Here is a 27,450-nt window from a genome sequence, read left to right as displayed (position 1 = left end):
GACCGTGTGTACAGGGGCTAACAGTTTCCCCAGTGACCCCTCAGGTATGAGATATACAAACTTACAGTGTGCCAAGCTGGACCAATGTTAAAGCGGAGGTCCACCCTAAAGTGGACCTTCCGCTCATCGGAACCCTCCCCCCCTCAGGTGCCACAATTGGCACCTTTCAGGGGGGAGGGGGATGCAGATACCTGTACAGTACAGGTATCTGCACCCACTTCCGGGATAGCTCTCTGCGGAAAGGGGCGTAGATTACGCCCCTTTCCGCAAGTGCCCGTCCCTTTCCGCAAGTGCCCCGCTGCCTGCTGGGAAACACACAGATTCCAGAGGCAGCGGGGACCGTCCTTATTGCGCAGCGCGACTCGCGCATGCGCAGTAGGGAACCGGAAAATGAAGCCGAAAGGCTCCATTTCCTGATTCCCATACCCAAGATGGCGGCGGCAGCACCCGAGAGACGATCTAGAGATCGGCCTCGGGTGCCGACATCGCGGGCGCGCTGGACAGGTAAGTGTCACTATTTTAAAGCCAGCAGCTACAAATACTGCAGCTGCTGGCTTTAAAAAAAAAACGCGGAGTCCCGGCGGACTCCCTCTTTAAGTATGCAAATGGATAATACCCGAAGTTCAGATTGAAAGTATATGGATTTTAGTAAGCTGGTAATATTGGTTAAAGCAGTGTTTTGTGCACTAGGTCACATATCACTAGGTCAAGTTATCATGTCCTCCCGAAATTACCCAAAAGGGATGGCAGAGATGTTTGTGTAATGTGTCGGAATCCATGTGATGGAGCTTTCAGCTGATTGGTGTAGACTCATCATGGACGGTGGAGGACTGCTTAGTCATCACTTTGGGAGATTATTTAAGGAATGTTGTGTCCTTGTGGGAGGTGTGTGGAAAGGACAAAGTGTTTATACTGAGGTCTCATCATTTTACGTTCTTGTGTATATAACTGGTATGCTTCACATTTTCCAAGGTAAAGCCTATCATATGTACATTTATCATTCAATTTACAATACAACTATTAAGTGAAAAACCCAGGGCAGAGCTTCCAGGTGCAACCAGCAAGACTTTTTACCAACATAATGCAGAGTGTTGGTGGGAGCCGGTCCTAATTGTTATTGTTGAGTTACTGACCTGGAACAAGTACGCAGATAATGAATTCTAAATTTTCTCCAGCCTTTCTGATGTGCATACATGTTCCAGACCAGTGGATCACAGATAATTACATTCATTAGGTCAGCATAACAGCCAGGCAATTCTCAAGCCGCGTACACACAGGCGGACTGTCTGCCCAACTAAGTCCGTCAGACAATCCGACGGACAGTCCGTCCTACTTTTGAATGAATGGACTTGACCACACACGATGAACAGACAGTCCGTTGAAAGCTTGCGCGATGACGTGTACAGCACGTACGACGGGACTAGAAATAGGACGTCCAATACTCAGCAATGCAACCTTCCGCCGTGTAAATCCTTTCTGAGCATGCGCCATACTTAGTCCGTCCAACTAGCCTACTCACGAGCGGACTGTCCGCTGAAACCAAAGTTGGACGGACAATATTACGGAAATTCCGAAAGACTTAGTCCGCCAGACTGTCCGATGAAAAAGTCCGCTGAAGCCCACACACGAGCGGACTGTCCGCTGAAATGTGTTTCAGCGGACTAAGTTGGACAGACAGTCCGCCCATGTGTACGCGGCTTCAGAAGGTAAACCCAATGGCAGCCCATAATATTTTCAAAAGGAATTATCAAAATTCTCAGGACAGGTCTTCTTTTTTAGCTATATGTAGTGGAAGCTTTCAAGCCAATCAACCACTTTTCAGTTAAAGTGTATCTAAACTCAACACAAGGAAGCAGGAAACCTGCTATAAACTTCTGACTCATTTGTACCAGGTTCCATCTTGGTTGGCCAATACCTTTCTAGCTCCCCACTATACCCCAAGAGGAGGATGTTGGTAAAAGGGGACCCTATAAATGTTTGATGGGGCTGCCTTTTCGGGCAGAACATCACACCACAGATCATGAAAAATGTAATTGATCATCTAGAGCAGGGGTCTCCAAACTTTCTAACCAAAGGACCAGGTTACTGTCCTTCTGACTTTAGGGGGGGGGGGGGGGGGCAGACTGTGGCCACTGGGAGTAGGAAAGGTTCCGACATCAGTGAGGAAAAAATAATGCCCAATTTTTTGTTTCAGTTAGAGTAATTGGGCCTCATTGTTGGTGTCAGTGGGAGGAATTGTTCCCCATTGTTGGTGGAATTGTGCCCCTCACTGGTGTCATTGGGCCCCATTGTTGGTAGCATTGGGAGGAATAGTGCCCCTTCATTGGTGTCAGTGGGGGGAAATACAGTATGTATAGTTACATATATACATAGTCATTGTGAGGAACAGTGCCCCTTCATTTGTGTCAGTGGGGGGAAATACAGTATATATAGTTACATAGATACATAGTCAGGTTGAAAAAAGACACAAGTCCTTCTAGTTCAACCAAAAAAAAAATTTTTAATACAATCCCATATACACAATCCTATACCCACAAACAGTTGATCCAGAGGAAGGCAAAAAACCCCACCAAAGCATGATCCAATTTGCTATAGAAGGGGAAAAAATGATTTCCTGATCCCCCAAGAGGCAATTGGATTTTCCCTGGAGCAACTTTACCTATAAATGTCAATATCCAGTTATATTATCTAAATTTCGGAAAGAATCCTGGCCTTTTTTAAAGCAATCTATCTGATCTGGCCAGAACCACCTCTGGAGGGAGTCTATTCCACATTTCCACAGTCCTTACTGTGAAGAAACCCTTCTGTATTTGGAGATAAAATATTTTTTCCTCTAGACATAAAGAGTGCCCCCTTGTCCTCTGTGATGACCTTAACGTGAATAATTCAACACCACAAATATGCCCCACCGCTGGTATCAGCGGATGAAATAGTGCCCAAAGGGCATTATAAAAGCAAGAAAATGGCTGCATCTAGTCCTCGGGCCACAGTTTGGGGACCGTTGCTCTAGAGCAGCATTTCTTAACCTTTTCAACACAGAGGAACCCATGAAATAACTTTCCCGGCTCAGGGAACCACTGCTAAAAATTACTATATCTACAACTAATAATACATCAGTCTGATAATCAATGCTAAGAATGCATCTTACACTTGTGGTCAATGAGAAGAATTACCCCCTTACAGATAACTAAAAAGATCAATGGTGTCAATGAGAACTTATCTGAGGGGTAGAAATTGCTCATTGCTCAAGGAACCTCTTTCAACTTTGGCAGGAACCCTAGTGTTCCATGGAACCCTGGTTGAGAAACCCTGCTCAAGAGGCTCCGTTGCTTTTCTATTTCATAATTCCTACCAAGCATTATAGGAAGAACCCACACCTCATAATTGAAGCCAAGCGCCTGGTTCTTTTATTTTGGAAATAATCAAAGATACCCACTAGAAAACGATTGAGTCAGAAAAGTGGCTGAAATTTTAAAGCCTGAGTGATGGGTCGCCACTTGTGAAGATCAATATGACAAATTGAGATACCTGACTCTACTATAGTTCCTCCATTGATGCCTCCAAGGTTGAACAGATGGCTCCCCCATCTACTGAGTAATGGGTTTAAACTACCTGGGTAGTGTGTCTCACTAAACTGATTAGTACTAGTAACTTGCTAATGACGCAGAGGCTGATGTAGTCCCTAAATAGAATATGAATAGGCTCTTTGTTGAAGCCAGTCTAAGATCAGATCTGAGTCCTATGCTTATTGTTAAAAGCAGTCCCACTATTGTTATTCGTCTTTTTATTTATTAATCTTTTTATTATTATTATTCTGTACGTTTTTTGGCTCTGCGTAACTTCTGCATACTTTCAGATATTAAAGCCATTCAACTTTTAAATGTTCAGCTCTTTCAGCTGATGATGGGACTTCTTCAACTTTTTTTCTACTATTTCTACTTTTTAAAATATTAAGCTTTTTAACACTTTTTTTTAACATTGAAGTCAATGAGAGCATGCTTAAAATCCGTAAAATCTTCTTCCGCTGCCAAAAGTTTCAGCTCCTTCATACTTTCACCTACAGACGCCAAACAAACTTTAAAATGTTCACAAAATATTCAGCTATCTGGCTATATCTTTTCGGTTTGATATCTTTTTACAGTTTTTGTGAAAAAGCTGTTTAAGTTTAGTGATCATTTCAGAAAATGTCATTACATTTAGGGCATCCAGGCTTTTGTGGTCTGTTTTGTCAGTGGGGGGAGGCAGCTGGAGCATCTCAGATTACAGAGCCCGGGGGAGAGCACAGACACACCATGTACTGATTTATAATAGAGGAATATGATGGGGCAGTTTTGATGCTATTCAGCATTCCCACACATTTTCTCCAGGAAATGCATTTTCTAGTTGGTATTGTGGTTGTTTGTATCATTGCTTTTAGTCTTCCATCTTACAGGAACACATTATGTGAGGTACGGTTTATAAAGCCTGACCTTTGCACTATAGTATACAAGGAATCAATGACAATACTATACCTTAATTGAGCTGTATATATTGAGCTGTCTTACAATGTCACTAACTGCAGTGAATCTACTTAGCTTCTTACCTCTGAGATTTAACTTTTCAATCGGTTCTCCATGGCCAGCCTCTTTATTTTTAAAATACGATATTGAGGTATCTTTAAAGACAAACCAATATTGCTTGTAAGCTTTCAACGTTAACTTTTTGGCTCTGAAAGACAAACAGAAATGTGTTATCAGTCACGCTATTTCTCATCCCAATGCGGAGACAAATATGTGGCCAAACGCCACTCAGTATGAGAACAGTGCAAGGTACAATGGCCACCCTAATGTATGGATGTAACTTGCTAAAGCTTAACTCCTGGAATTATTTGTATTGCTTACTTACGTTGGTCCAAGTTGGAACAATGTAAGTATATCCACTATGTCAAAAGTATTGGGACACCTGCCTTTACACACACACACATGAATTTTAATGGCATCCCAGTCTTTGTCCGTAGGGGGTCAATATTGAGTTTGCAGCTATAACAGCTTCAACTCCTCTGGGAAGGCCGTCCACAAGGTTTAGGAGTGTGTCTATGGGAATGTTTGACCATTCTTCCAGAAGCACATTTGTGAGGTCAGGCACCGATGTTGGACAAGAAGGTCTGGCTCGCAGTCTCTAATGCCGCGTACACACGATCGAACTGTATGACGTACTTAGTCCGTTGAAACACATTTCAACGGACAATCTGCTCGTGTGTGGGCTTCAGCGGACTTTTTCAGCGTGCAGTCCGGAGTACTAAGAATTTCGGTTTGCACAACAATCTTTCCGTCGTACTTTGGTTTCAGCGGACAATACGGTCGTCAGTATGCTAGTCCGACGGACTAAGAATGGCGCATGCCCAGAAAGGATTTACAGGGCGGAAGTGCTCTGTCTTGTAAAACTAGTGTTCGTATTGAAGCTAGCATATTCGTCATGCTGCTAATTTTGTGATTTTTTAATATAGCACATTCTTTTCTTCTTCATAATGCAAGAAAAGTGAAGTTGCTTTGCTGCTTATATTCACACAGAGTTATCACAAATGTCTTTATTCATCCTCATCCTATGATTAATATTCCAATTCGAGAATAAATTAAAAAAACAAAAACGGACGAATTAAGCTGAAGTCTGAAAAGCGCAAATCGTCTCTAACCAAACTTCCACTAACGCAAAGTCAGCAGAAGGAGCCCAAAGGGTGCTTTGCTGTGTCTTGGACTTCCTATTTCTAGTCCCGTCGTACGTGCTGTACGTCATCGCGCAAGCTTTCGTCAGACTGTTTGTGTATCCGTGTGTGGTCAAGTCCGTTCAGTGGAAAGTACGCCGGATTGTCCGTCGGATTGTATGACGGACTACGTCATACAGTTCGATCGTGTGTACGCGGCATAATTCATCCCAAAGGTGTTCTATCAGGTTAAGGCCAGGACTCTGTGCAGGCCACTCAAGTTCCTCCACCCCAAACTCGCTCCTCCATGTCTTTATGGACCTTGCTTTGTGCACTGGTACGCAGTCATGTTGGAACAGGAAGGGGCCATCCCCAAACTGTTCCAACAAAGTTGGGAGTATGAAATTGTCCAAAATGTCTTGGTATGCCGATGCCTTAAGCGTTCCCTCCACTGAAACTTAGGGACCAAGCCCAACCTGTGAAAAACAACCCCACAACCCCCAAATGATTTGGAGGGGTGGCCCAATACTTTTGGCAATATAGTGTGGATGAGTGAGTTTGCGGTGGAGGAACTTGACTGGCCTGCACAGAGTCCTGACCTTAACCCATTAGAACACCTTTGGGATGAATTAGAGCAGAGACTGTGAGCCAGGCCTTCTCATCCAACATCAGTGCCCGACCTCACAAATGCACATGTGGAAGAATGGTCAAACCTTCCCATAGACACACAGAAACCTTGTGGACGGCCTTCCCAGTAGAGTTGAAGCTGTTATAGCTGCAAAGGGTGGGCCAACTCAATATTGAACCCTACGGACTAAGACTGGGATGCTATTAAAGTTCATGTGCGTGTAAAGGCAGGTGTCACAATATTTTTGACAATATCTTGCATGGGAATGCAGCCTATAGCTGAACTCCAGCTCACTCCTATTTGTACTGCTTACTCACATTGGTGCAGCTTGGAACAATGTAAAAATGTACTATAAGTATCTATATCTCATATCTGATGGGCCGTGGAGGTATCTGGCAATCATTGTAGTAGTTGGTGCTACTACAGAGATAGCCTTGATCTTCCGGGTCTTGTTGGGGTTCTGTGCCGTGTGGTTTCCCCTCTGCTCCATAATTAAAACCAAACTCCTGGAATTATTGTGTTGAGGTGATCTGAGCGGAAGTATGAGCGAGTACCTGCCAAAACTAGGAACCCCCCCCCCCAAAAAGTATGAAATGTTAAAATAGGGATGGAGGTGTGTGCAAAAGTGGGGCTCCCCCTTTTGGGTGAAGTTCCACTTTAAGCAGAGCAGACAGAGGCTGAAAATAGCAATAGAATGAAGCACTATATATCCACCATACGTACATTACAAACACTTACCTAAAAAGTTTTAGATTATCGGCAAGTTTGGGTATGTCCGTGATATCCTCCTAATAAAATAATAATAATTAAAAAAAAGTAAGGGATGTCAAAAAAAAAAAAAAAAAACATCTTTATATCTGGATTGTAATAAGAATTTGCCCCAAAGTGAACTGCTTATTTGCCTAAATCAACCCCATGCCATCACCTCGCCTCTGCAACTACTATCAAGTCCTGGTCAGCCAGTCTTCATCCAATAAGAACAGATTCCCCATCCATGACAATAGACAGTGCAGACATTAAAATATCCCAAGTCTCCTTTAAATTTACCAACAACTATGTAGTGTTTAGGGCTAAGAACATTCGTTTGATTTTCTAAAGGTTAGTGGGGTCAAATCGACATTCGTTTTTAGACCATAGTGATGAAAAAATTCTATGGAGCAGGATAGAAAATTTGCTGTTAGGCTGCTTTCACACTGCAGCGGGAGCGGCGTCGGCGGTAAAGTGCCGCTATTTTTAGCAGCGCTTTACCGTCGTTTTAGCGGCGGTGTGCGGGCGCTAGCGGGGTGGTTTTAACCCCCGCTAGCGGCCGAAAAGGGGTTAAACCCGCCCGCGGTGTCCCATTGATTTCAATGGGTAGGAGCGGTATAGGAGCGGTGAATACACCGCTCCTTCACCGCTGCAAAGATGCGGCTAGCAGGACTTTTTTCACCGTCCTGCCAGCGCATCGCTCCAGTGTGAAAGCCCTCCGGCTTTCACGCTGGAGTTAAAGGGGCCGGTTTTTTTCAGGCTTTACACAGGTGCGATTTTTAGCGCTGTAACGCCTGAATACCGCCCCAGTGTGAAAGCAGCCTTAGTGAATACTTGAGATGATTGTATTAGTGCAATTGTGACAGAGAAAGTTGAGTGCTGTCCGTGATACTTTTTTTTTTTTATTTGCACTAACAAACTACAACTCAGCTTGTCCTGAAAAATTGTATGTTAGTGCAAATAAAAAAAAGTATCACGGACAGTACTCAATTTTTTTCTGTTAATGAATGAAATTCTATCTGTAAAAGTCCGATGGAGCCCACACATGGTCGGATTATTCGACAACACGGTCAGATCGGACATTTTCCGTCGGAATGTCTGACCGTGTGTACAAGGGCTAACAGTGTTGTGAGTTCTTTAATTAAATCCCCTAAACCGCTTAAAGTGACATTAAATGTTAATTTAAAAAAAAAAAAATTGTAACATACGTGTCATGTTTACTGACCGCCTTCTCTAAAAAGAAAAGAAATGTGGTTTTCATACATATTGTAATGAAACCTGTTCAAGGCCATGTTCACACTGCCGCGACTTCGTAGTTGCGTGACTTTGCCCTGCGATTTCAGGTTCGACTTCCATGCGACTTGAATAAACGGGATCAGATTTTGATCCGACTTTGAGATGATTGCAACTTGCTCTTTGACCAATCAAAACAATTCCTTTGCTTTTGGTATGGATGACACCTCGCGCCATATTTATATATATATAAAAAAAAAACTGCACAGGTGCCCCCCCCCCCAAATCCATACTGGGCCTTTTGAGTCATGTTGAGGGCATGTGGCCTGGTATGGTTCGGGGGGTGCTCACTTGTCCATCCCCCTTTCTTGACCTACCGGGCTGAATGCGTAGATACGGGCCTGGCGTGGATTTTAGGGGGGGGGGGCCCACACAGTTTTTTTTGACGTGGGGTTTCCCCTCAAAATCCATACCAGAACGAAAGGTCTGGTATGGTTTGGGGGGGGACCCCACGCCATTTTAATTTTTTGGTTTATTTTGGCGTGGGGTCCTTCCAAGACCATGCCAGACCCTTCAGTCTGGTATGGATTTCAAGGGGAACCCCACACTAAAAGAAAAATGACATGGGGTACCCCTAAAATCCATACCAGACCCCTATTCGAGCATGCAGCCCAACAGGTCAGAAAAGGGGTTGGGGCTAATGAGCATTCCCCCCCCCCCAAATCATACAAGGTCACATGCCCTTAACATGGGAGGGTGGGTGCTTTGGCCAATACCACAACCCTGGGTGGTGGTTGTGGGGGATTGCAGGCAGGGGGCTTATCGGTATCTGGAAGCCCCCTTTAGGCTGGGTTCACACTGAAGAATGCAGCGGCTCACAGCAGGGGTCTGGTGCGCCTCTATTCACCATTTCAGGTGCAATTCGCACCGGAGCTGCTGCGGACATGTGTGAACCGGCTCCATAGAGAGCCGGTCACAATCTCCTGCTATGTGAATTGGATGCGGAAAAAAACGCATTCCAATTCGCAAAAGTGTGAACCCAGCCTTAAGAAAGGGGGCCCCAAGATTCCAGCCCCCCATGTGAATGATAATGGGGCACATTGTAGAATAATGTCTGTCATAGCTCCAATATCAATCACGATGTCTTCCTCCGTCAGACTCAAATAAAAAAAACACTCCTCCTCCAACGCTGGCTCTCGCCGTACTGTCAGCTCTGGTGATGACAGTTCTTATATAGCTATGGGGTGTGGCCATCAGGTGATGTCACCCGTAGACCCCGCCCCCTTGTGTTGTCAGAGACCGGCAGACTTTGTGAAATCTTATATTGGTGTCATTCTCAAAACTTTTGGTCAGAGCTGTACAAATCTCTATAATTAATATAATAGTATTAAACAATATAAAAATCAAATTAAAATTGACATGAATGCAAACAATATAACTGTAAATAACCATATACTGAAAACACTCCATACTGTCCCTTTATTCCAGCATAAATATGCACATACCAATATTTTGTTGGACTTTCCTCCTTCCAGTGCAACCTCTAAGTTGGAAAGTGCAGCGTCTATCTCATCTGTTTCCCCGTCTGTGGGTAATTCACATGACTCATTTGACACTGATAACTTGCTTATGTGATACTATATTGGATAAAGAAGAAAGAGATTGGCTATCAGCACAGTGTCTAGACTGGGGTGGTGCCCACTATGGTGGTAGAGGCTTGCCTCAATATAAAAAAAAAAATATAAAATAAAATAAACCTTTGTTAAGAAAATTGGGGCAGGAAATGTTTTTGAACACAGTAAAATCTGACCACCCAGGGGCATATTTACTGGTTGGTATGGCCTTGCTTATCTGTGACTGTAGTAGGGAATAAGGGGTATATAGACACCACCTGTCCTTATATTTAAAAAAGCAGCTGGACAGAGTTTTCAAACCTCCTGGATTTTCTAGTCAGTCTGTTAAAGATAAAATAGTTTTTCAGTACACCATAGCTCACGTCAGCATGCCACACTGCCAAAATGTATGCACGCTCACAGCCGAGGTGGCGGGAATTGCAGATCTCTGCTGGAACTAACTAGAACAGCCACAAATTGGGCTGTTGGCAGGGGAGGAGCTGACTAGCAGTAAAGGAGAGAGAGAGAGAGAGAGAGAGAGAGAGAGAGAGATGGATTTACAGTGCCTCGAAAAAGTATTCATACCCCTTGAAATTTTCCACATTTTGTCACGTTACAACCAAAAACGTAAATGTATTTTATTGGGATTTTATGTGATAGACCAACACAAAGTGTCCCATAATTGTGAAGTGGAAGGAAAATGATAAATGGTTTTCAAAATGTTTTACAAATAAATATCTAAAAAGTATGGCGTGCATTTGTATTCAGCCCCTTTTACTCTGAAACCTCTAACTAAAATCTAGTGGAACCAATTGCATTCAGAAGTCACCTAATTAGCAAATAGAGTCCACCTGTGTGTAATTTAATCTCAGTATAAATACAGCTGTTCTGTGATGCCCTCAGAGGTTTGTTAGAGAACCTTAGTGAGCAAACAGCATCATGAAGGCCAAGGGACACAGCAGAAAGGTCAGGGATAAAGTTGTAGAGAAGTTTAAGTGGCGGTTTACTACAGTGCGCTCTGCAAGATCGCATGTGATTTGCACCGCACTGCAGTGCAAAGCACATGCGATCTGATTTCAGCCATGCAGATCGTATGGCTGATATCGCATCGCTTTCAGACCAAACTCGCACAGGAAACTTTTTTTGGTCCACACCAGAATCGGATTGCATAGGTGTTCACACCCATGCGATCCGATTAATGTCTGAACTGTCAGTTCGCAGTATGATATGCGAGCTGAAATGGGGGTATCATTAACACTGTATTGACACCCCCAGCAGTTTGCTTATGGCAGTGTGAACTGCTGTAAGAGTCAGGTGCTATGCAGGAACCCGCAATGGATTTGCAGGGTTCCCGCATCACACAAGTGTGAACTGAGCCTGAAGCAGGGTTAGGTTATAAGAAAATATCCCAAGCTTTATACATTTCACGGAGCACTGATCCATCATCCGAATATGGAAAGAGTATGGCACAACTGCAAACCTACCAAGACATGGCCGTCCATCTAAACGAACAGGCCAGGCAAGGAGAGCATTCATCAAAGAGGCAGCCAAGAAGTCCATTGTAACTCTGGAAGAGCTGCAGAGATCCACAGCTCAGGGGGGAGAATCTGTCCACAGGACAACTATTAGTCATGCTCTCCACAAATCTGTCTGCACAATTCAGATACTCAGCTACCAGATCAAGTGTTGTCCTGTCAACAGACACCAATCAGTCCCACACTGCCATCTTACTTGATGTCATACGGGTTCAGCTGGATGGGCCTTGAAATGACATCCGCTAAGCCTGCCTCCCTCCTAAGACTATAGGCCTAAGACTAAAGGCCTTCTGGCATGTGTGACAATCATTTGCCAAGTGGTCCAGTGAGAATTACGCACGACCGTAAAGTCCCCCTCTCCAGTCCAGAACAAGAGGTAAGGTAAGATTCAGAATACCCAGCGTTCACAAGATCTTGTTGGAAGGAACGTAAAGTCCCCTCTCCAGTTCAGAATATGAGGTAAGGCAAGATTCTGAATACCCAGCGTTCACAAGATCTTGTTGAAAGGAACGTAAAGCCCCCCTCTCCACTCCAGAACATGGGGGCAAAGTAAGATTCAGGATACCCAGCATTTCCAAAATTTTGTTCGAAGCACCGTAAAGTCCTCCTCTCCAGTCGAGAACATGGTATAAGGCGAGATTCAGAATACCCAGTGTTCACAAGATCTTGTTCGAAGGACCGTAAAGTCCCCCTCTCCAGTCCAGAACACGGGGTAAGATAAGATTCAGGATACTCAGCATTCCCAAGATCTTGTTGGAAGGATTGTTAAGTCCCCTTCTCACTTCTAGAACATAGGGTAAGTTAAGTAAGGGGCAGAGGACATTATGTAATAAGTAGGGATGAGCTTCGTGTTCGAGTCGAACGTACGTTCGACTCGAACATTGGCTGTTCGTGCGTTCGGCGAATTCCGAACGTTTTGGCCGTTCGCGTCAAAATTCGAGTGACGCGCGCGCGGACCACAATGCACTGCGTTGGCGCAGTGCATTGCTGTCCGATGATTGGCCAAGCATGCACTGTGACCCCCGCATGCTTGGCCAATCGCAGCGCCGGCAGCGAGGAGAGCCATGATTGGCCACAGGCATCCTGCCTGTGGCCAATCATAGCTCAGACTGTGTAGTGCACGCCCCACACTATAAAAGGCCGCCTTTAAGGCGGCCTCCTGTAGTGTGTTACTTTGCATCTGAAGCAGTGGGTGTTCTGTGTACCTTCAACACAGTACACACCAATCGTTTTTGGCTGATTTCCTATCTTGCTGCTGTGTAGTGGTTGTTGTCTGTGCCCTGACTGCAGTATACACCACTATATTCACCTCACCTATATAGCTAGTGATCTAGCTTTAACCACTTAACAACTGCCCATTGCCGATTAACGGCTTCAGGGCGGTTGTTTAACTCAGAGAGGCCGTTAATTAACGGCCTCCCAGAATTCTGCTCTCGCGTGCCCCGAGGTGTGCGCACTCGAGAGCATCCGCTCATAGCGGCCGTTTACCACGTGATTGCTCCGTCAAATGACGGAGTGATCACTTGGAAACAAACCGGCGTCATGTTATGACGCCTGTTCCTCCCTCCCCTTTCTGTACCGATCGGTACAGCGGAGGGGAAAGAGATCGGTGTCAGCAGCGATGTGGGCTGCATCTGCAGTGCCCACATCGCTGCTCACCGAATTTAACCCCTCAATTCCCTGCCAATACTCTGCAATACCAGTGCATACTCTGCAGTACCCTGCCATTACTCTGCAGTACCCCGCCATTACTCTGCAGTACCCCGCCATTACTCTGCAGTGCAGTACCCTGCCATTACTCTGCAGTGCAGTACCCCGCCATTACTCTGCAGTGCAGTACCCCGCCATTACTCTGCAGTGCAGTACCCCGCCATTACTCTGCAGTGCAGTACCCTGCCATTACTCTGCAGTGCAGTACCCTGCCATTACTCTGCAGTGCAGTACCCTGCCATTACTCTGCAGTACCCTGCCATTACTCTTCAGTACCCCCCATTACTCTGCAGTAACCCCCATTACTCTGCAGTACCCCCCAATACTCTGCAGTACCCTGCCATTACTCTGCAGTACCCCGCCATTACTCTGCAGTACCCCCCATTACTCTGCAGTAACCCCCATTACTCTTCAGTACCCCCCACTACTCTGCAGTACCCGTCATTACTCTGCAGTACCCCCAATACTCTGCAGTACCCTGCTATTACTCTGTAGTACCCCGCCAATACCCCGCCAATACTCTGTAATACCCTGCCATAAATTGCCATACCCAGCCATACTCAGAGATACCCAGCCATACTCGGTGATACCCTGAAGTACCCAGCCATAGACGCCCCCCACCCCTCACCGCCCTCCGGTGCTTCTACCAACTCGCCAGTACGATCAAAGCCAGAATCTTTTTTTTAATTTTTTATTTCAGGCTTCCCAGCCTAGAGGTGATATTGACCCCCCAGATTTCACTGTAAAGAGGACCTGTCATCCCATATTCCTATTACAAGGGATGTTTACATTTCTTGTAATAGGAATAAAAGTGATCAAAAATATATTTTTGGGAAAAAAAATGTCAAACTAAAATAAAGTAAAATGAACAATAAAAAAATAAAATAAAAATTAAAGCGCCCATGTCCCCATGTGCTCGCATGTGCCACACATGTGAGGTATCGCCGAGAATGTTAGAGCGAGAGCAATAATTCTAGTCCTAGACCTCCTCTGCAACTCAAAACATGTAACCAGTAAAAAAATATTTAAAGCGTCGCCTATGGGGATTTTTTAAGTAGCGACGTTTGGCGCCATTCCACGGGCATGTGCAATTTTGAAGAGTGACATGTTTGATATCTATTTACTCAGCATAACTTCATCTTTCACTTTATGCAAACATTGGGCTAACAAGTGGTTAATAATAGAGCTTGCAGTCAGTAGTGTTAGGAGTGCGTGCTGTCTGCGTGCTCTGTACCCAGTACATACCGCTATAATATAGGGCAGGCCCCTACTTTCAAACATCCAACTTACAAACATCTCCTACTTGCAAACGCAAGGAGACAGCAGCAAGTGAGATGAAAAAAGATGGACGACAAAACAAATTATACAGGGGTGATAACCCTTCCCTATGTTTTCCAAAAAACTTAAAGATAGTTTTTTTGACTGGAGCTACACTTTAAAAATGTACCGGTTGAAAATGACAAACAGATTCAACTTAACACAACAAACCTACACAGTCCCTGTCTTGTTTGCACCGCCTGTATACTGCTGTTCTGAGTATATAGGGCCTGGGGGCCACACGCATTTCCTTTTTTTAATATGGGTACGGGGTTCCCCTTAATATGTGTACAAGACCCAAATAGGCTGGTAATGGGCAGGGAGGGCTACCCATGCCATTTTTCTGAATGATTTTCAACCATATTGCAGGAACCAGATATAACATTAAAACCGCAAGCAGTTTTAAATGGTGTTATTTCCGTTTAATGTCATTTTGTGCAGGGACTGTTCTAAACACGGGAAACACGTGGCACTTCACAGGCATACTATAGACACCCCCCAGGCACCATATTTAAAGGAATATTTCACTTTTTTTTTTTCACTTTAATCGTCATTAAAATCACTGCTCCCGCCAAAACGGTAGTTTTTAAAACTTTTTTTTGCAGTGACCCATGTCCCCTGAGGCAGGAGGCAGGTCGCCAAACCCTTTTTAGCACACTATCTTGCATATTAGCCGTTAAAATTAGCACTTTCCAATTCGAACGTTCGAGTCCCATAGACTTCAATGGGGTTCTAACGTTCGTACCGAACGCGGGGGTCGTTCGCAAGTTCTGGTGCGAACCGAACCGGGGGGTGTTCGGCTCATCCCTAGTAATAAGTGGACCTTGCTATTACTATAGAGTCTACTTCAAGGTCCAGCCACCCAAAATATGCACCAACCTGATCATTGCATGGTAAGTCATGACCACTTTTGCTCTGCACTATTCTTGCCTGTGCAGATAATATCAAGACTTCTGAGAAGAGTACAGTACACAAGGACTACATTTGACTTATGAGTTTTTGTCTGGGGAGTGGAGAACACAGATTGGATACTTGCCTGTAGTGCTGCAAACATGAGCATCTCCTCCTCTGTACAGTCAATTTCTCCAAGTAAAATCGCCCATCGTGCTTGTTCAAACAGCTGGTTGATACGGACAGCATCATACTGAAGGATGGAAAAAGACCAATATTTATTAAAGTTTATCCTATTTTCAGTAGGAGTATGTTCAGTCCACAACATATATTTGTTGTAATACACCTCCACAACCATACAACCACACATTACTCACATACAGGATAAAGTGCAGCCAGAAACTCGGTATCGTCGCGGGGACCTAATTTTTATTGGCTACATGGTTAATACAAAACATATACGCCAACACGTTTTGGCTGCTAGCCCTTAGTCATAGCTTAGTCATATGCTATGACTAAGGCCTGATGGCCGAAATGCATTACCATACTTGTTTTGTATAAACCAAGTACCCAATAAGAATGAAGTCATCAGGATGATACCAAGTTGCTGGCTGGATGTTATCCTGTATACTGAAGATGAGCAAGTGTGAAGACACTGAGGCCAGGTCACTGGTTCCTTAGCTCCTCGGTAGGTCATGGTTGAGCAGTGCTGATTTGTTACTGTGGGCACATTACTCACAGGCCTAAACATGTATTGGAAGAAAACTGGAGGCCACCAGTGCCGACCTTACTGAAATGGAAGTTGCTTGGCTGTAATGCTGATTTAATAGCTCTAGCCGTTCCTGAGTCACTCTTCCAGAACAAGCATGAAGGTCAGGAGATCTGATTTAATGTATTGCATGCTTTTAGATGAAACACTCAAAGTATTAATGCCATTTGACTGGCATTACAGCTAGGAAAGCAGCATTTCCAAACGTGACCATGGTAGCCCTCTATCTGAACAGATTTCCTTGCAGGAGGATGGTAAAGAGCAATATACATTTACCGGCCACTTTATTTGGTAAACCTGTTCAATTGCCTCGTGAGGACGTCTATCGACGAAACGTACGTAGGGTGAGCTGCTGGAGGCATCGTTACAGCATTACATTTGATGTCTACTCGCGGTATCGTGCAAGACACACGTTATCTATGCCTGTTTTACCAGTGCCGGGAGACCCTTTTAAATGTGAGTGCTATGTTATTTAAATAAATAAGAATACTTTTTTTGAAGGATTTTATGCTATGCTGAGCTCTCTTTATTTTAGATTACACCTCTCTGGAGAGATTAATCACATTATTGTGGAGGAGTGGATATCCTTTGGGCTCGTGCAGACCATTGCACCTTGAAAAAGAAAAGAAATTGTCCGCTGATGGTCCGGAATGATTGCTACTAAGGAGATGTGACATTATCTTCTACTGCAGATCTGTAGAGTATTGCATCACACATTCACATTCAAACGTTCCTACCTTTGGATTTAGGTCATAGAAGGAGTAGTACTTAAATTTTAGATAAAGTAGATCTTCTTCTTGGATGTTTTGCTCCATGAGGGATCTGGATGAGTCCAGCCATCTACACATAAAAAAATAAATATAATACAAATCTTATAAATAAATGCTTTCAATTCGTACATCTCATTCAGAATAATAGATCATCTGCTGTAAATGTCACACAAGTGCCAGACCATGCCTTCATGTCAGCCCTCAAGCCACACATATTTATGTGATCATAGATAGACCCCCCACAGCAGCCAACAGATCCCCCAGCAGTCAGCTTTGATGAACCACCCAGCAACAATAGAACCTCCTCTGCAACAGTAGACTGCCCTCCCTAGCAGTAGACCCCCTCAAGAACAATAGACCCCTCCACAGAAACCAACAGATCCCCCAGCAGTCACCTTTGATGAACCACCCAGCAACAATAGACCCTCTGCTGCAACAGTAGACCCCCCTCCATAGCAGTAGACCCCCTCAAGAACAATAGACCCCTCCACAGCAACCAACAGATCCCCCAGCAGTCAGCAACAATAGATCCTCCTGTGCAACAGAAGACCCCCACCCAGCAGAAATAAATCCCTCCCGCTGTAACAATAGACTCACTCCAATGGCCAACAAATCCCTCAGCAGTCAGCATCAATAGACCCACCCAGCAACAACAGACCCCCTCTTTTGCAACAGTAAATCTCCAGCAACAATAGATCCCCCCCAGTAAAGCTAGACTCACCCCAACAATCAATAGGCCGCTCAACAGCCAGCATTGATAGACACCCCCTCCATAACATAAATCCCCTCCCTAGCAACAATAGAAACCCCTCTGTAATAGTAAAACCCCAGAAACAATAGACCCCCCCCCCCAGCAACCAATAGATACCCCAGCAGCCAGCATCAACAGACTCCCTCTTCTACAACAGTAAACCCCCAGCAACAACAGATCAATCCCCCAGTAAAGATCGACTCACCCCAGCAACCAACAGGTCACCCAACAGCCAGCATCAATAGACCATTCAGTAGCCAGCAACAATAGACACCCCCTCTATAACATAAATCCCCCCCCCCCCCAAGCAACAATAGACCACCCAGCAACCATTAAATCCTCCAGCAACCAGCATCAATAGACCATCCAGCAGTGAACAACAATAGTCTCCCCCCACAACAGTAGATCCCCCCAGCAACAATAGCCCCCCCCCCCCAAGCAGAAAGCATCAAATGACCCTCCACAGCATGCCCAAGCACCCCTTGCCACTATATAAATTCAGCGCTGGTGGTGCCAGAGTATTGCCGTATTCCTGCTGTAGAAAGCCTTGCTTCTATTATATACTCCTAGATAATTTCTCTTTTAGATATATTGTATTCAATATACAGATTTGTAGATTAGCCACTAGGGGGAGTCCTGTATTTCATAAAATGTCAGTAATCAGCCTTGCTGGTAATTAAATTGATTGATATATTAAAATGAAGTGACATTTTTTTTATATTCGCTTGAAGGATATTCTTGCGTCTGCCAAATGCAACGTTTGGAGGTATCAAAATGCAACAACGGTGGTCAGAAATTGTAACAGACTGTCTTCTTGTCCTTAAATGCCATAGAATAAAATGTAAATCTTATTGTCGAGCATTGTACGATCGCATATGATTCGCACCGCATTGCTGTTCAGATTACATGCGATGTCTGTGCAATGCGATTTCAGCCATACAAACTGTATGGGCAAAATTGGATTTGCACCAAAATTCAGTCCGCATGTTCACACCTATGCGATCCAAATCCTGCACCATTTTACTGTTCACACTGCGATCTGCGCACCGATCTGGGGTTGTTTTTAACTTTACATTGACACCCGCAGCGATTCGCAGATCTCAGTGTGAACCACTGTGCGAGTCAGGCACGATGAGGGGACGCCCACTGGATTAGCAGGGTCCTCGCATTGCATTAGTGTGAACCGTTCCTAATAAGCCCTGGTTCACACTGCTGCGATTTTTCATCAGATTTGACAGTTCAAAATCGCATGACAAGTCACACACCATTACCAGCAACAGAACTATTCAAATCGATGCACCTCAAGTTGCAGCGACTTCGAAAAAAGTTCCGGCACGACTTTTTGGGGATTTCATTGCGACTTGCATAAACTTCTGTTAAATGAAGTCGCAATGAAATCGGAAGTGCAAATCGCACTGATCTGCGGCTTTGAAATCGCGCTGAAGTATGACCGGAATAAGTATCAATGAACCCATAGGTGTGCACAGCCTATTGCATTAGGACAATGGTCTACAAACTGCGGGCCGGGGCCTGATGCGACCCTTTGCTTGCTTTTTTATTTTAACCGCTGATACCAACAATGAGACATAATCCCCCCACCCCCCCAACTCAAACCAGTCAAGGGGCACAATTCCTCCCAATGACCAATGACACCAATGATGGGACACAATTTGTCCCACTGATACCAACAATGGGGCACTATTCCTCCCACCAATAAAGCAGCACCATTTCTCCCAATGACCCCTACAATTGGGCCCAATGACACCAAAGATGGAGTACAATTCCTCCCACTGACACCAACAATGGGAAACAACTTCTCCCATCGACACCAATAAAAGAGCACCATTGCTCCCAATGACACCAACAATTGGTCCCAATGACAGCAACAATGGAGCACAATTCCTCCCAATGACCCCTACAATTGGGCCTAATGACACCAAAGATAGAGTACAATTGCTCCCACTGACACCAACAATGGGGCACGACTTCTCCCACCAATAAAGCAGCACCATTTCTCCCAATGACCCCTACAATTGGGCCCAATGACACCAAAGATGGAGTACAATTCCTCCCACTGACACCAACAATGGGAAACAACTTCTCCCATCGACACCAATAAAGGAGCACCATTCCTCCCAATGAAAACAACAATTGGTCCCAATGACACCAACAATGGAGCACAATTCCTCCCAATGACCCCTGCAATTGCGCCTAATGACACCAAAGATGGAGTACAATTCCTCCCACTGACACTGACACCTCCCCCATGTGCCCCTTCGCCTGACTTCTCTGTCAAGATCAATGGCACATCTATCAGTCCGTCCCCACATGCCAGGGTGCTACGGGTAACCTTAGACTCCGAACTGTCCTTTCAGGCCCACATACAAGCCCTGTCCATATCATGCCGCCTTAGCCTCTGCAACATTTCCAGAATACGCCCCTTTTTAACTAATGACACCACCAAGCTTCTAATTCACTCCTAATTCACTCCCTGGTCATCTCTCACCTCGACTACTGCAACTCCCTCCTCATTGGATTACCTTTACATAGACTATCCCCCCTTCAGTCCATAATGAATGCCACTGCCAGACTCATCCACCTTACCAGCCATTCAGTGTCCTCCACCCCTCTCTGCCAATCCCTCCACTGGCTTCCACTCACCCAACAAATAAAATTCAAAGAACTAACAATAATTTACAAAGCCATCCATAAACTCTGCCCCCAGCTACATCACTGACCTAGTCCCAAAATACCAACCAAGCCGCTCTATTCGGTCATCTCAAGACCTCCTGCTCTCTAGCTCCCTTGTCGCCTCCTCCCATGCTCACCTCCAGGATTTCTCCAGAGCTTCTCCCATCCTTTGGAACTCCCTACCCCAATCTGTCCGACTGTCCCCTAATCTATCCATCTTCTAACTAACACTGTTTTACTTCCTCCGTCAGCTCATCTCCCCACAGCTATTACCTTTTGTATCAATTGCCTCTTCCTTTTTTAGATTGAAAGCTCTAACGAGCAGGGCCCTCTGATTCCTCTTGTACCAAATTGTAATGTAACTGTAATGTCTGCCCTCATGTTGTAAAGCGCTGAGCAAACTGTTGGCACTATATAAAACATGTATAATAATAATAAATAATAATAAACAACTATTGGGCAAAATGACACAAATGATGGGAAAATATTCCTCCCACTGACACCAACAATGGGGCACAACTTCTCCCACTGACACCAATGAAAGAGCACCATTCCTCCCAATGACACCAACAATTGGTCTCAATGACACCAACAATAGGGCACAAGGTTCTCCCCAATAACACCAACTGGGTCCAATGACACCAACGATGGAGTACAATTCCCCCCACCGACACCAAAGATAGGGCATTGTTTTTTTCCTACTGACTTCAGGACCTTTTCTACTCCCGATGGCAACAGCTCCTCTAAAGCCTGATGGACAGAAAAATGGCCCCTTGTTTAGAAAGTTTGGAGACCCCTGCATTAGGGTGTGCGCCTCAAAGCTCAAATGCACATACGTGTGTGCATGTGTGTATATACTGACAATGTCTGTAGAGCAACAGACAGTGTCTGTATTACTATTATTATTATTATTATACAGGATTTATATTGCGCCAACAGTTTGTGCAGCGCTTTACATCATAAGGACAGACAGTACAGGTACAATACAATTCAATACAGGAGGAATTAGAGGGCCCTGCTTGTTAGAACTGACAATCTAGGAGACTGTAGGGCAGAGATTGGTGTCAGTAGTTCTTATGTGTTTTATTATTTATTTATTTTTAATTATATTTTATAATTTTTTTAAATTGTATTTATTTATTTTTTATTATTTTTTTAGGAGCCCCATTAGGGGGCTTATTATTATTATTATTATTTATTTATTGTTAAATTATATTTTATAATTTTTTTTAAAAAAAATTTACATTTTTTTTCTAAGAAGCCCCATTAGGGGGCTTATTATTATTTTTATTTATTCATTTTTAAATTATATTTTAAATTTTTTTACAATTTAATTTTTTTATTTTTTACAATTTTTTACAATTTTTTTTAGGCGCCCCATTAGGGGGCTTATTATTATTATTTATTTGTTGTTAAATTATATTTTATAATTTTTTACTATTTTTTTTTTCCATTTTTTTTTAGGAGCCCCATTAGGGGGCTTATTATTTTTATTTATTTATTTTTAAATTATATTTTACATTTTTTACAATTTTATTTTTTACACATCTTTTTTAGGAGCCCCATTGGGGGGCTTTGGCGAATTATAAGGGGTTTAAACAGGGGGGAATCTGCACCACACAGGGTGATTAGGGTGTGTTCAGGCACACCTGGCACACCCTGTGTGCATTATTGAAAATCGACATAAACTCACCCTGAATTAAGCCTTGCTTTATCCACCATCGTCCTGGGCTGGTACATCTGTGTGAGGATTTCCGGAGAGAAGATAGGCTGGCTGAGCGCTAGGATGTTGCAGTTCTGTTCTGCCAGGGGACTGTCCGTGAACCAGGTCACCGTGGCAGAGGCGGGCGTGCCATTGACGGGGTCGTACATGGGTGTCATTGTCTTACTATATAAACCAGGGCTAGCTGAAAAATATAAATAGATATTTATTCAAACATTCTATTCCACATTCTATTACATAGATGACAAAAGAAGTAGGTCCAAAAATTCTTGGCCCGACAAAACATGCATTCAATCAAATGCAGGAACTGTCCAGGTATTTAGCAGCAGCTATTGAACACAGTAACCATCCGATGACATTCCTCTATCCATACTGCTTATAATAGATGCATTCATCTCTCCAACAGAGTGGCAGATAATTCATCCCAACGCCATCCAAAACTAGAAAAAAGGGTTTTGGCTCTACATACACCTTAAAGCCCTGACAACATTTTTTTAATTTTTTTTTTCCATTTTCATTTCATTCATTTTTTTATTTTTTTTATTTTTTCGGATCATTCGTTATGATCGAAATTCATTATTTTGAATAAACTCGCAACTTCGGATAAATTCGAATTCATTACGTTCCATTAGTTTAGTTTCGGTATTCGTTTTTTCAATAATTTGTAATAATCGAAAATTTTAAAATCACCAAAATTCTAAAATAAGAATGAAAATCCGAAAATTCTAAAAATAAGAACGAAAATCTGAAAATTCGAAAGTCCAAAAATAATAACTAACTAATAATAACTATTAAATTATAGCTATTGGAATTTCTTTTCATATTTGGCCATTAATGAATATAACAAATTTCGAATTTGTTACTCTCCATCCGTTTAGATGTGGTATTCGTTATTTCAATAATTTTTGTTATAATCCAAAGTTATAAAATAAGAACGAAAATCCGAATATTCTAAAAATTTAAAATAAGAACGTAAATCCGAAAATTCGAAAATCCAAAATAATAACCAATTAATAATAACTAACTATTAAATTATTTATTTAACTGTTAAATTAAGTATTGTAATTTCCTTTCAAATTTGGCGGTTAGTGAACGTAACGAATACGAATTTATCTGAAGTTAGGAATGATTCGAAATAACGAAAGCCGCATCTAAACGAATGGAAGGGAACTAATTAATATTAATAATAATAAATAATATCAAAATGTTTTTTTATTATTATTATTTACTATTATTAATTCTTTACTTTCCATTTGTTTAAATACGGTATTTGTTATTTCGTAACTTCGGATAAATTCGTATTCGTTACGTTCACTAACAGCGAAGTTTGAAAGAAAATTCCAATACCTATAATTTAATAGTTAGTTATTATTAGTTAGTTATTATTTCGGATTTTTCGAATTTTCAGATTATCGTTTTTATTTTCAAATTTCCGTTCTTTCACATTTTCAGATTTTCAAATTTCATATTTTCATTCTTTCAAATTTTCGAATTTCATTTTTTTTTCTTTAAAAAAAAATTTGTTTTTGAAAATTTTTTTTAAACGGTCTTTCGTTAATTCAGATATTTCCAAAGGAATGAATTTGATGAGAAACAAATTCGGAAACGAATTGCGCATGTCTAATACCCAGTGAAGTGACTGGCCTCAGATGATAAACAAAGATGAAACAAATCCTCCTACAAAAGTTGTACCTATTTATCTACAGCTGCCTTTCCCCTACATCCATTCAAAGTGCAGAATTTACACAGGATCTCTCAGCTTTGATAAGCAGGGGGGTGGAGAGCTGAAGTTAAAACAGTGAGGGGAGCTCTGAGTGCTGATTGGAGGGAAGGGACCCCCCCCCCCCTTTCACACAGCGCACAGGAAAAGAGCTGAGGCTGTCACTATGCTGAAACTCCATCCCCTGTCACCATTTTTTTATTGGTGTCAGGAAAACTTGTCAGAAGTGACTCATGTCGACAGTAGAGGAAGGAAGCAGCAGACAGAAATCACACTTAGTGCTCTAGAGAGATACAAGTACACACAATAGAGGGATATGCTTTGTTCAAATTTAATGTCTGAGGTTTACAGCCACTTTAACATCAACCAATCCAACGTTTAGATACATCCATGTAGAGTATTTACCTAATGATCCGGAGCTGCCGTGTGATCCTTCCAAGTTTATAACTTCTTCTAAAATCGGTTCCTTTGCTTCTTTTTTCTTTTTCTTCTTCACAGAATCTTCCAAAGGCTTCAACAAGGAAAGTTCTTCAGGATGCCGGATATCTAAAAATAATGACAATGTCACTTGATATGCAGGCAGTGGATCTTTCGAGCCTTTAAATCGTAACGGAACTTTTGTTGAGAGACAGGCGGCGGCAGTTCAGAGCGACAAATGCTCCATTTTGCTCCTCCGCAGTCACATGACACAACCGAAGGAAGACCTCCCCTCTGGACCACCTGGTTTAGGGAGTGGGTTTCATGGAGGAAGAAGAACTGTACTTCGGGGGAGGGAGATCTGTACTAGGGGGAGGGGCCCTGCTCTGGTGGGAGAGTTATACTTGGGGAGGGGGATCTGTACTGAGAAGAGAAATCTGTACTTGGGGGGGGGGGGGGTTGAGATCTGTATACTAGGGGGCAGGAATCTGTTCTGGGGGCGATCTGTGCTTGGGGGGAGAGTTGTACTTAGGGGAGTGGGATCTGTACTGGGGGGGGATCTGTACTGAGAAGAGAAATCTGTACTTGGGGGGGCTTGAGATCTGTACTGGGGGTGGGGAACTGTTCTGGGGGGATCTGCAATTGGGGGGAGAGTTGTACTTGCGGGAGCGGGATCTGTACTTGGGGGGGGGATCTGTACTGGGGAGATAAATCTGTACTGGGGGTTCAGATCTGTACTAGGGGGAAGGGATCTGTTCTTGGAGGGAATCTGTACTTGGGGGGGAGAATTGTAGTTGGGGGAGGGGGATCTGTACTGGGGGAGATCTGTCATGGGGGAGAGATCTGTTTTTTTTGGGGGGGGATCAGTACTGGGAGGAGAGATCTGTTCTTGGGGGAAATCTGTAATGGGGGGGGGGGGGATCTGTACTGGGGGCGTCTGTACTGGGGGGAGATCTATACTGGGGGGGGGATCTATACTGGGGGATCTGTACTGGGGGGGGATCTGTACTGGGGGGGGGGGGATCTGTACTGGGCGAGAGATCTGTTCTGGGGGGGAGACCTGTAAGAGGGGGAGAGTTGTACTTGGGGGAGGGGGGATCTGTACTGGTGGGAAGAGATCTGTATTTGGGAAAGAAAGAACTATACTTGAAGGAGAGTTCTGTACTGGGGGGGTCTGTATTTGGGGGAGGAAGATTTGAACTGGAGGAATAATCTGTATGGAGGGGGGCTGTACTGGAGGGGGGTAGATATGTATTAGGGGGGGATTTAGGCTTAGGGAAGGAAGGTATTTTTGTTGTACGCGGTCTACTGACTTGTGCATTATGTACATCTGGCCCCTGAACTCTGTGTGTGAGCCTCTGCCAGGCTCTAACTTGTAGTACAGAAATTAAAGAATATTTTTGGGTACAAGAACTGTACCACCTGTTACCATGTACAGAGTGGGTAGGCTCAAATTTAAACCACCTAATTATTTTCCTCTAGGTGTCCAAGGTTGAATCCCCCCACACAGGAAAAATGAATAATACCTATTGCTCTGGTTTGTTTCACCATGTTCTTAGCAGTCTGATTCTGAATGGGAGAGCCTGGTTCAACATAATCACCAGTTGCACTTTCTGTGTTTTAATGAGAAAAGCTGCAGGGTCTGCATCCCCTTGGAAGTATTTAACCCTTAGGGAATATCTCACCAAAACTTAAATTCCTGTTGCAGGGGATGCCTACAAATTGACTTGCATCTCAGTGCAGACTTTTGGGGAAATCAGTGAACCAATCACACAAGCAGGAAATTACATTTCTGGGGGGGGGGGGGGGGGGCATTCTGTACACCAATGGAATACAGAATACCTCCAGGGTGTCATATTGAATTGAATTTTAAAGAAAATGACAGAGCTGCAGATTGGAAAAGTGACTTAAATAACATTCAATTACAATATGACTTGTTGTGTCGCAATTATATACAGTATGCCAGTGATGGCGAACCTTGGCACCCCAGATGTTTTGGAACTACATTTCCCATGATGCTCAACTACACTGCAGAGTGCCAGAGCATCATGGGAAATGTAGTTCCAAAACATCTGGGGTGCCAAGGTTCACCATCACTGCAGTATGCTATTATTTTGCAAAAATAGAGTTATCCTTCAAGCTGGTCACACATGGCTCACATTTTGCTGATTCCCGCTAAATGGGCCAAAATTTTAACATGGTCAGCAGTGCAAGCATCACCAGCTCGACAAAAGTGGATTTAACCTGTTCACGACCCCGCTATACCCGAATGACGGCTACAGCGCGGTCGCACTTTGCCGGGAGGCCATCATATGACATCTTCCTGTGCTTGCGCTGTCTGTGCGCCCCCTGTGTCATGCAAAATCAGTGCCTTGATGATCACAGCAGCCCCAACAGAGCCCACCAGTGCTCCCAATCAGAGCCCATCAGTGATGTCTGTCAGTTCCTATCAGTACCGCCTATCATTGTCACCTATCAGTGCTGCCTATCCATGCCGCCCATCAGTGCTGCCTATACATGCCGCTCATCAGTGCCAATCAGTGCTCCCTATCAGTGCTGTATATCAGTGCAGCCTCATCAGTGCACCCTATCAGTGCACCTTATCAGTGCCCATCAGAGCACCCTGTCAGTGCCCATCAGAGCACCCTATCAATGCCCATCAGTACACCCTATCAGTTACCATCTGTGCCTCCCATCAGTGCCCAACAGTGCACCCTATCAGTTACTATCAGTGAAGCCTAGCAGTTCCCATCAGTGCACCCTATCAATGCCCATCAGTACACCCTATCAGTGCACCCCATCAATGCCCATCAGTACACCCTATCAGTGCACCTTATCAGTGCACCCTATCAATGCCCATCAGTGCACCCTATCAATGCCCATCAGTACACCCTATCAGTTCCCATCAGTGCACCCTATCAATGCCCATCAGTGCACCCTATCAGTTACCATCTGTGCCGCCCATCAGTGCCCAACAGTGCACCCTATCAGTTACTATCAGTGAAGCCTAGCAGTTCCCATCAGTGCACCCTATCAATGCCCATCAGTGCACCCTATCAATGCCCATCAGTACACCCTATCAGTTCCCATCAGTGCACCCTATCAATGCCCATCAGTGCACCCTATCAGTTACCATCTGTGCCGCCCATCAGTGCCCAACAGTGCACCCTATCAGTTACTATCAGTGAAGCCTAGCAGTTCCCATCAGTGCACCCTATCAATGCCCATCAGTGCACCCTATCAATGCCCATCAGT

The 27,450-nt window shown here is 43.9% G+C and overlaps 1 protein-coding gene across 2 annotated transcripts in view; it reads right to left on the bottom strand.

Annotated features, from left to right (window-relative positions):
- The window catches only part of FERMT1 (FERM domain containing kindlin 1), a 98,623-nt gene that overhangs the window by 35,299 nt on the left and 35,874 nt on the right, over nt 1-27,450 (bottom strand). For both annotated transcript variants that reach the window (XM_077485495.1, XM_077485494.1), the window contains exons 4-10: nt 24,184-24,324; nt 22,029-22,242; nt 16,861-16,963; nt 15,500-15,607; nt 9,794-9,925; nt 7,047-7,096; nt 4,583-4,707 (exon numbers count right to left, since the gene is read on the bottom strand). In XM_077485495.1, the coding sequence (XP_077341621.1) occupies nt 4,583-4,707; nt 7,047-7,096; nt 9,794-9,925; nt 15,500-15,607; nt 16,861-16,963; nt 22,029-22,242; nt 24,184-24,324 (873 nt within the window). The remainder of the gene's footprint in view (nt 1-4,582; nt 4,708-7,046; nt 7,097-9,793; nt 9,926-15,499; nt 15,608-16,860; nt 16,964-22,028; nt 22,243-24,183; nt 24,325-27,450) is intronic.

The sequence above is a fragment of the Lithobates pipiens genome, unplaced genomic scaffold, assembly GCF_037356315.1.
Source record: "Lithobates pipiens isolate NorthernLeopardFrog02 unplaced genomic scaffold, aLitPip1_a1.2 Scaffold_18, whole genome shotgun sequence".
In the NCBI taxonomy this organism is placed as follows: domain Eukaryota; kingdom Metazoa; phylum Chordata; class Amphibia; order Anura; family Ranidae; genus Lithobates; species Lithobates pipiens.
Note: the sequence above shows the minus strand (reverse complement) of the source record. Positions and strands in the feature narration are given on the sequence as shown.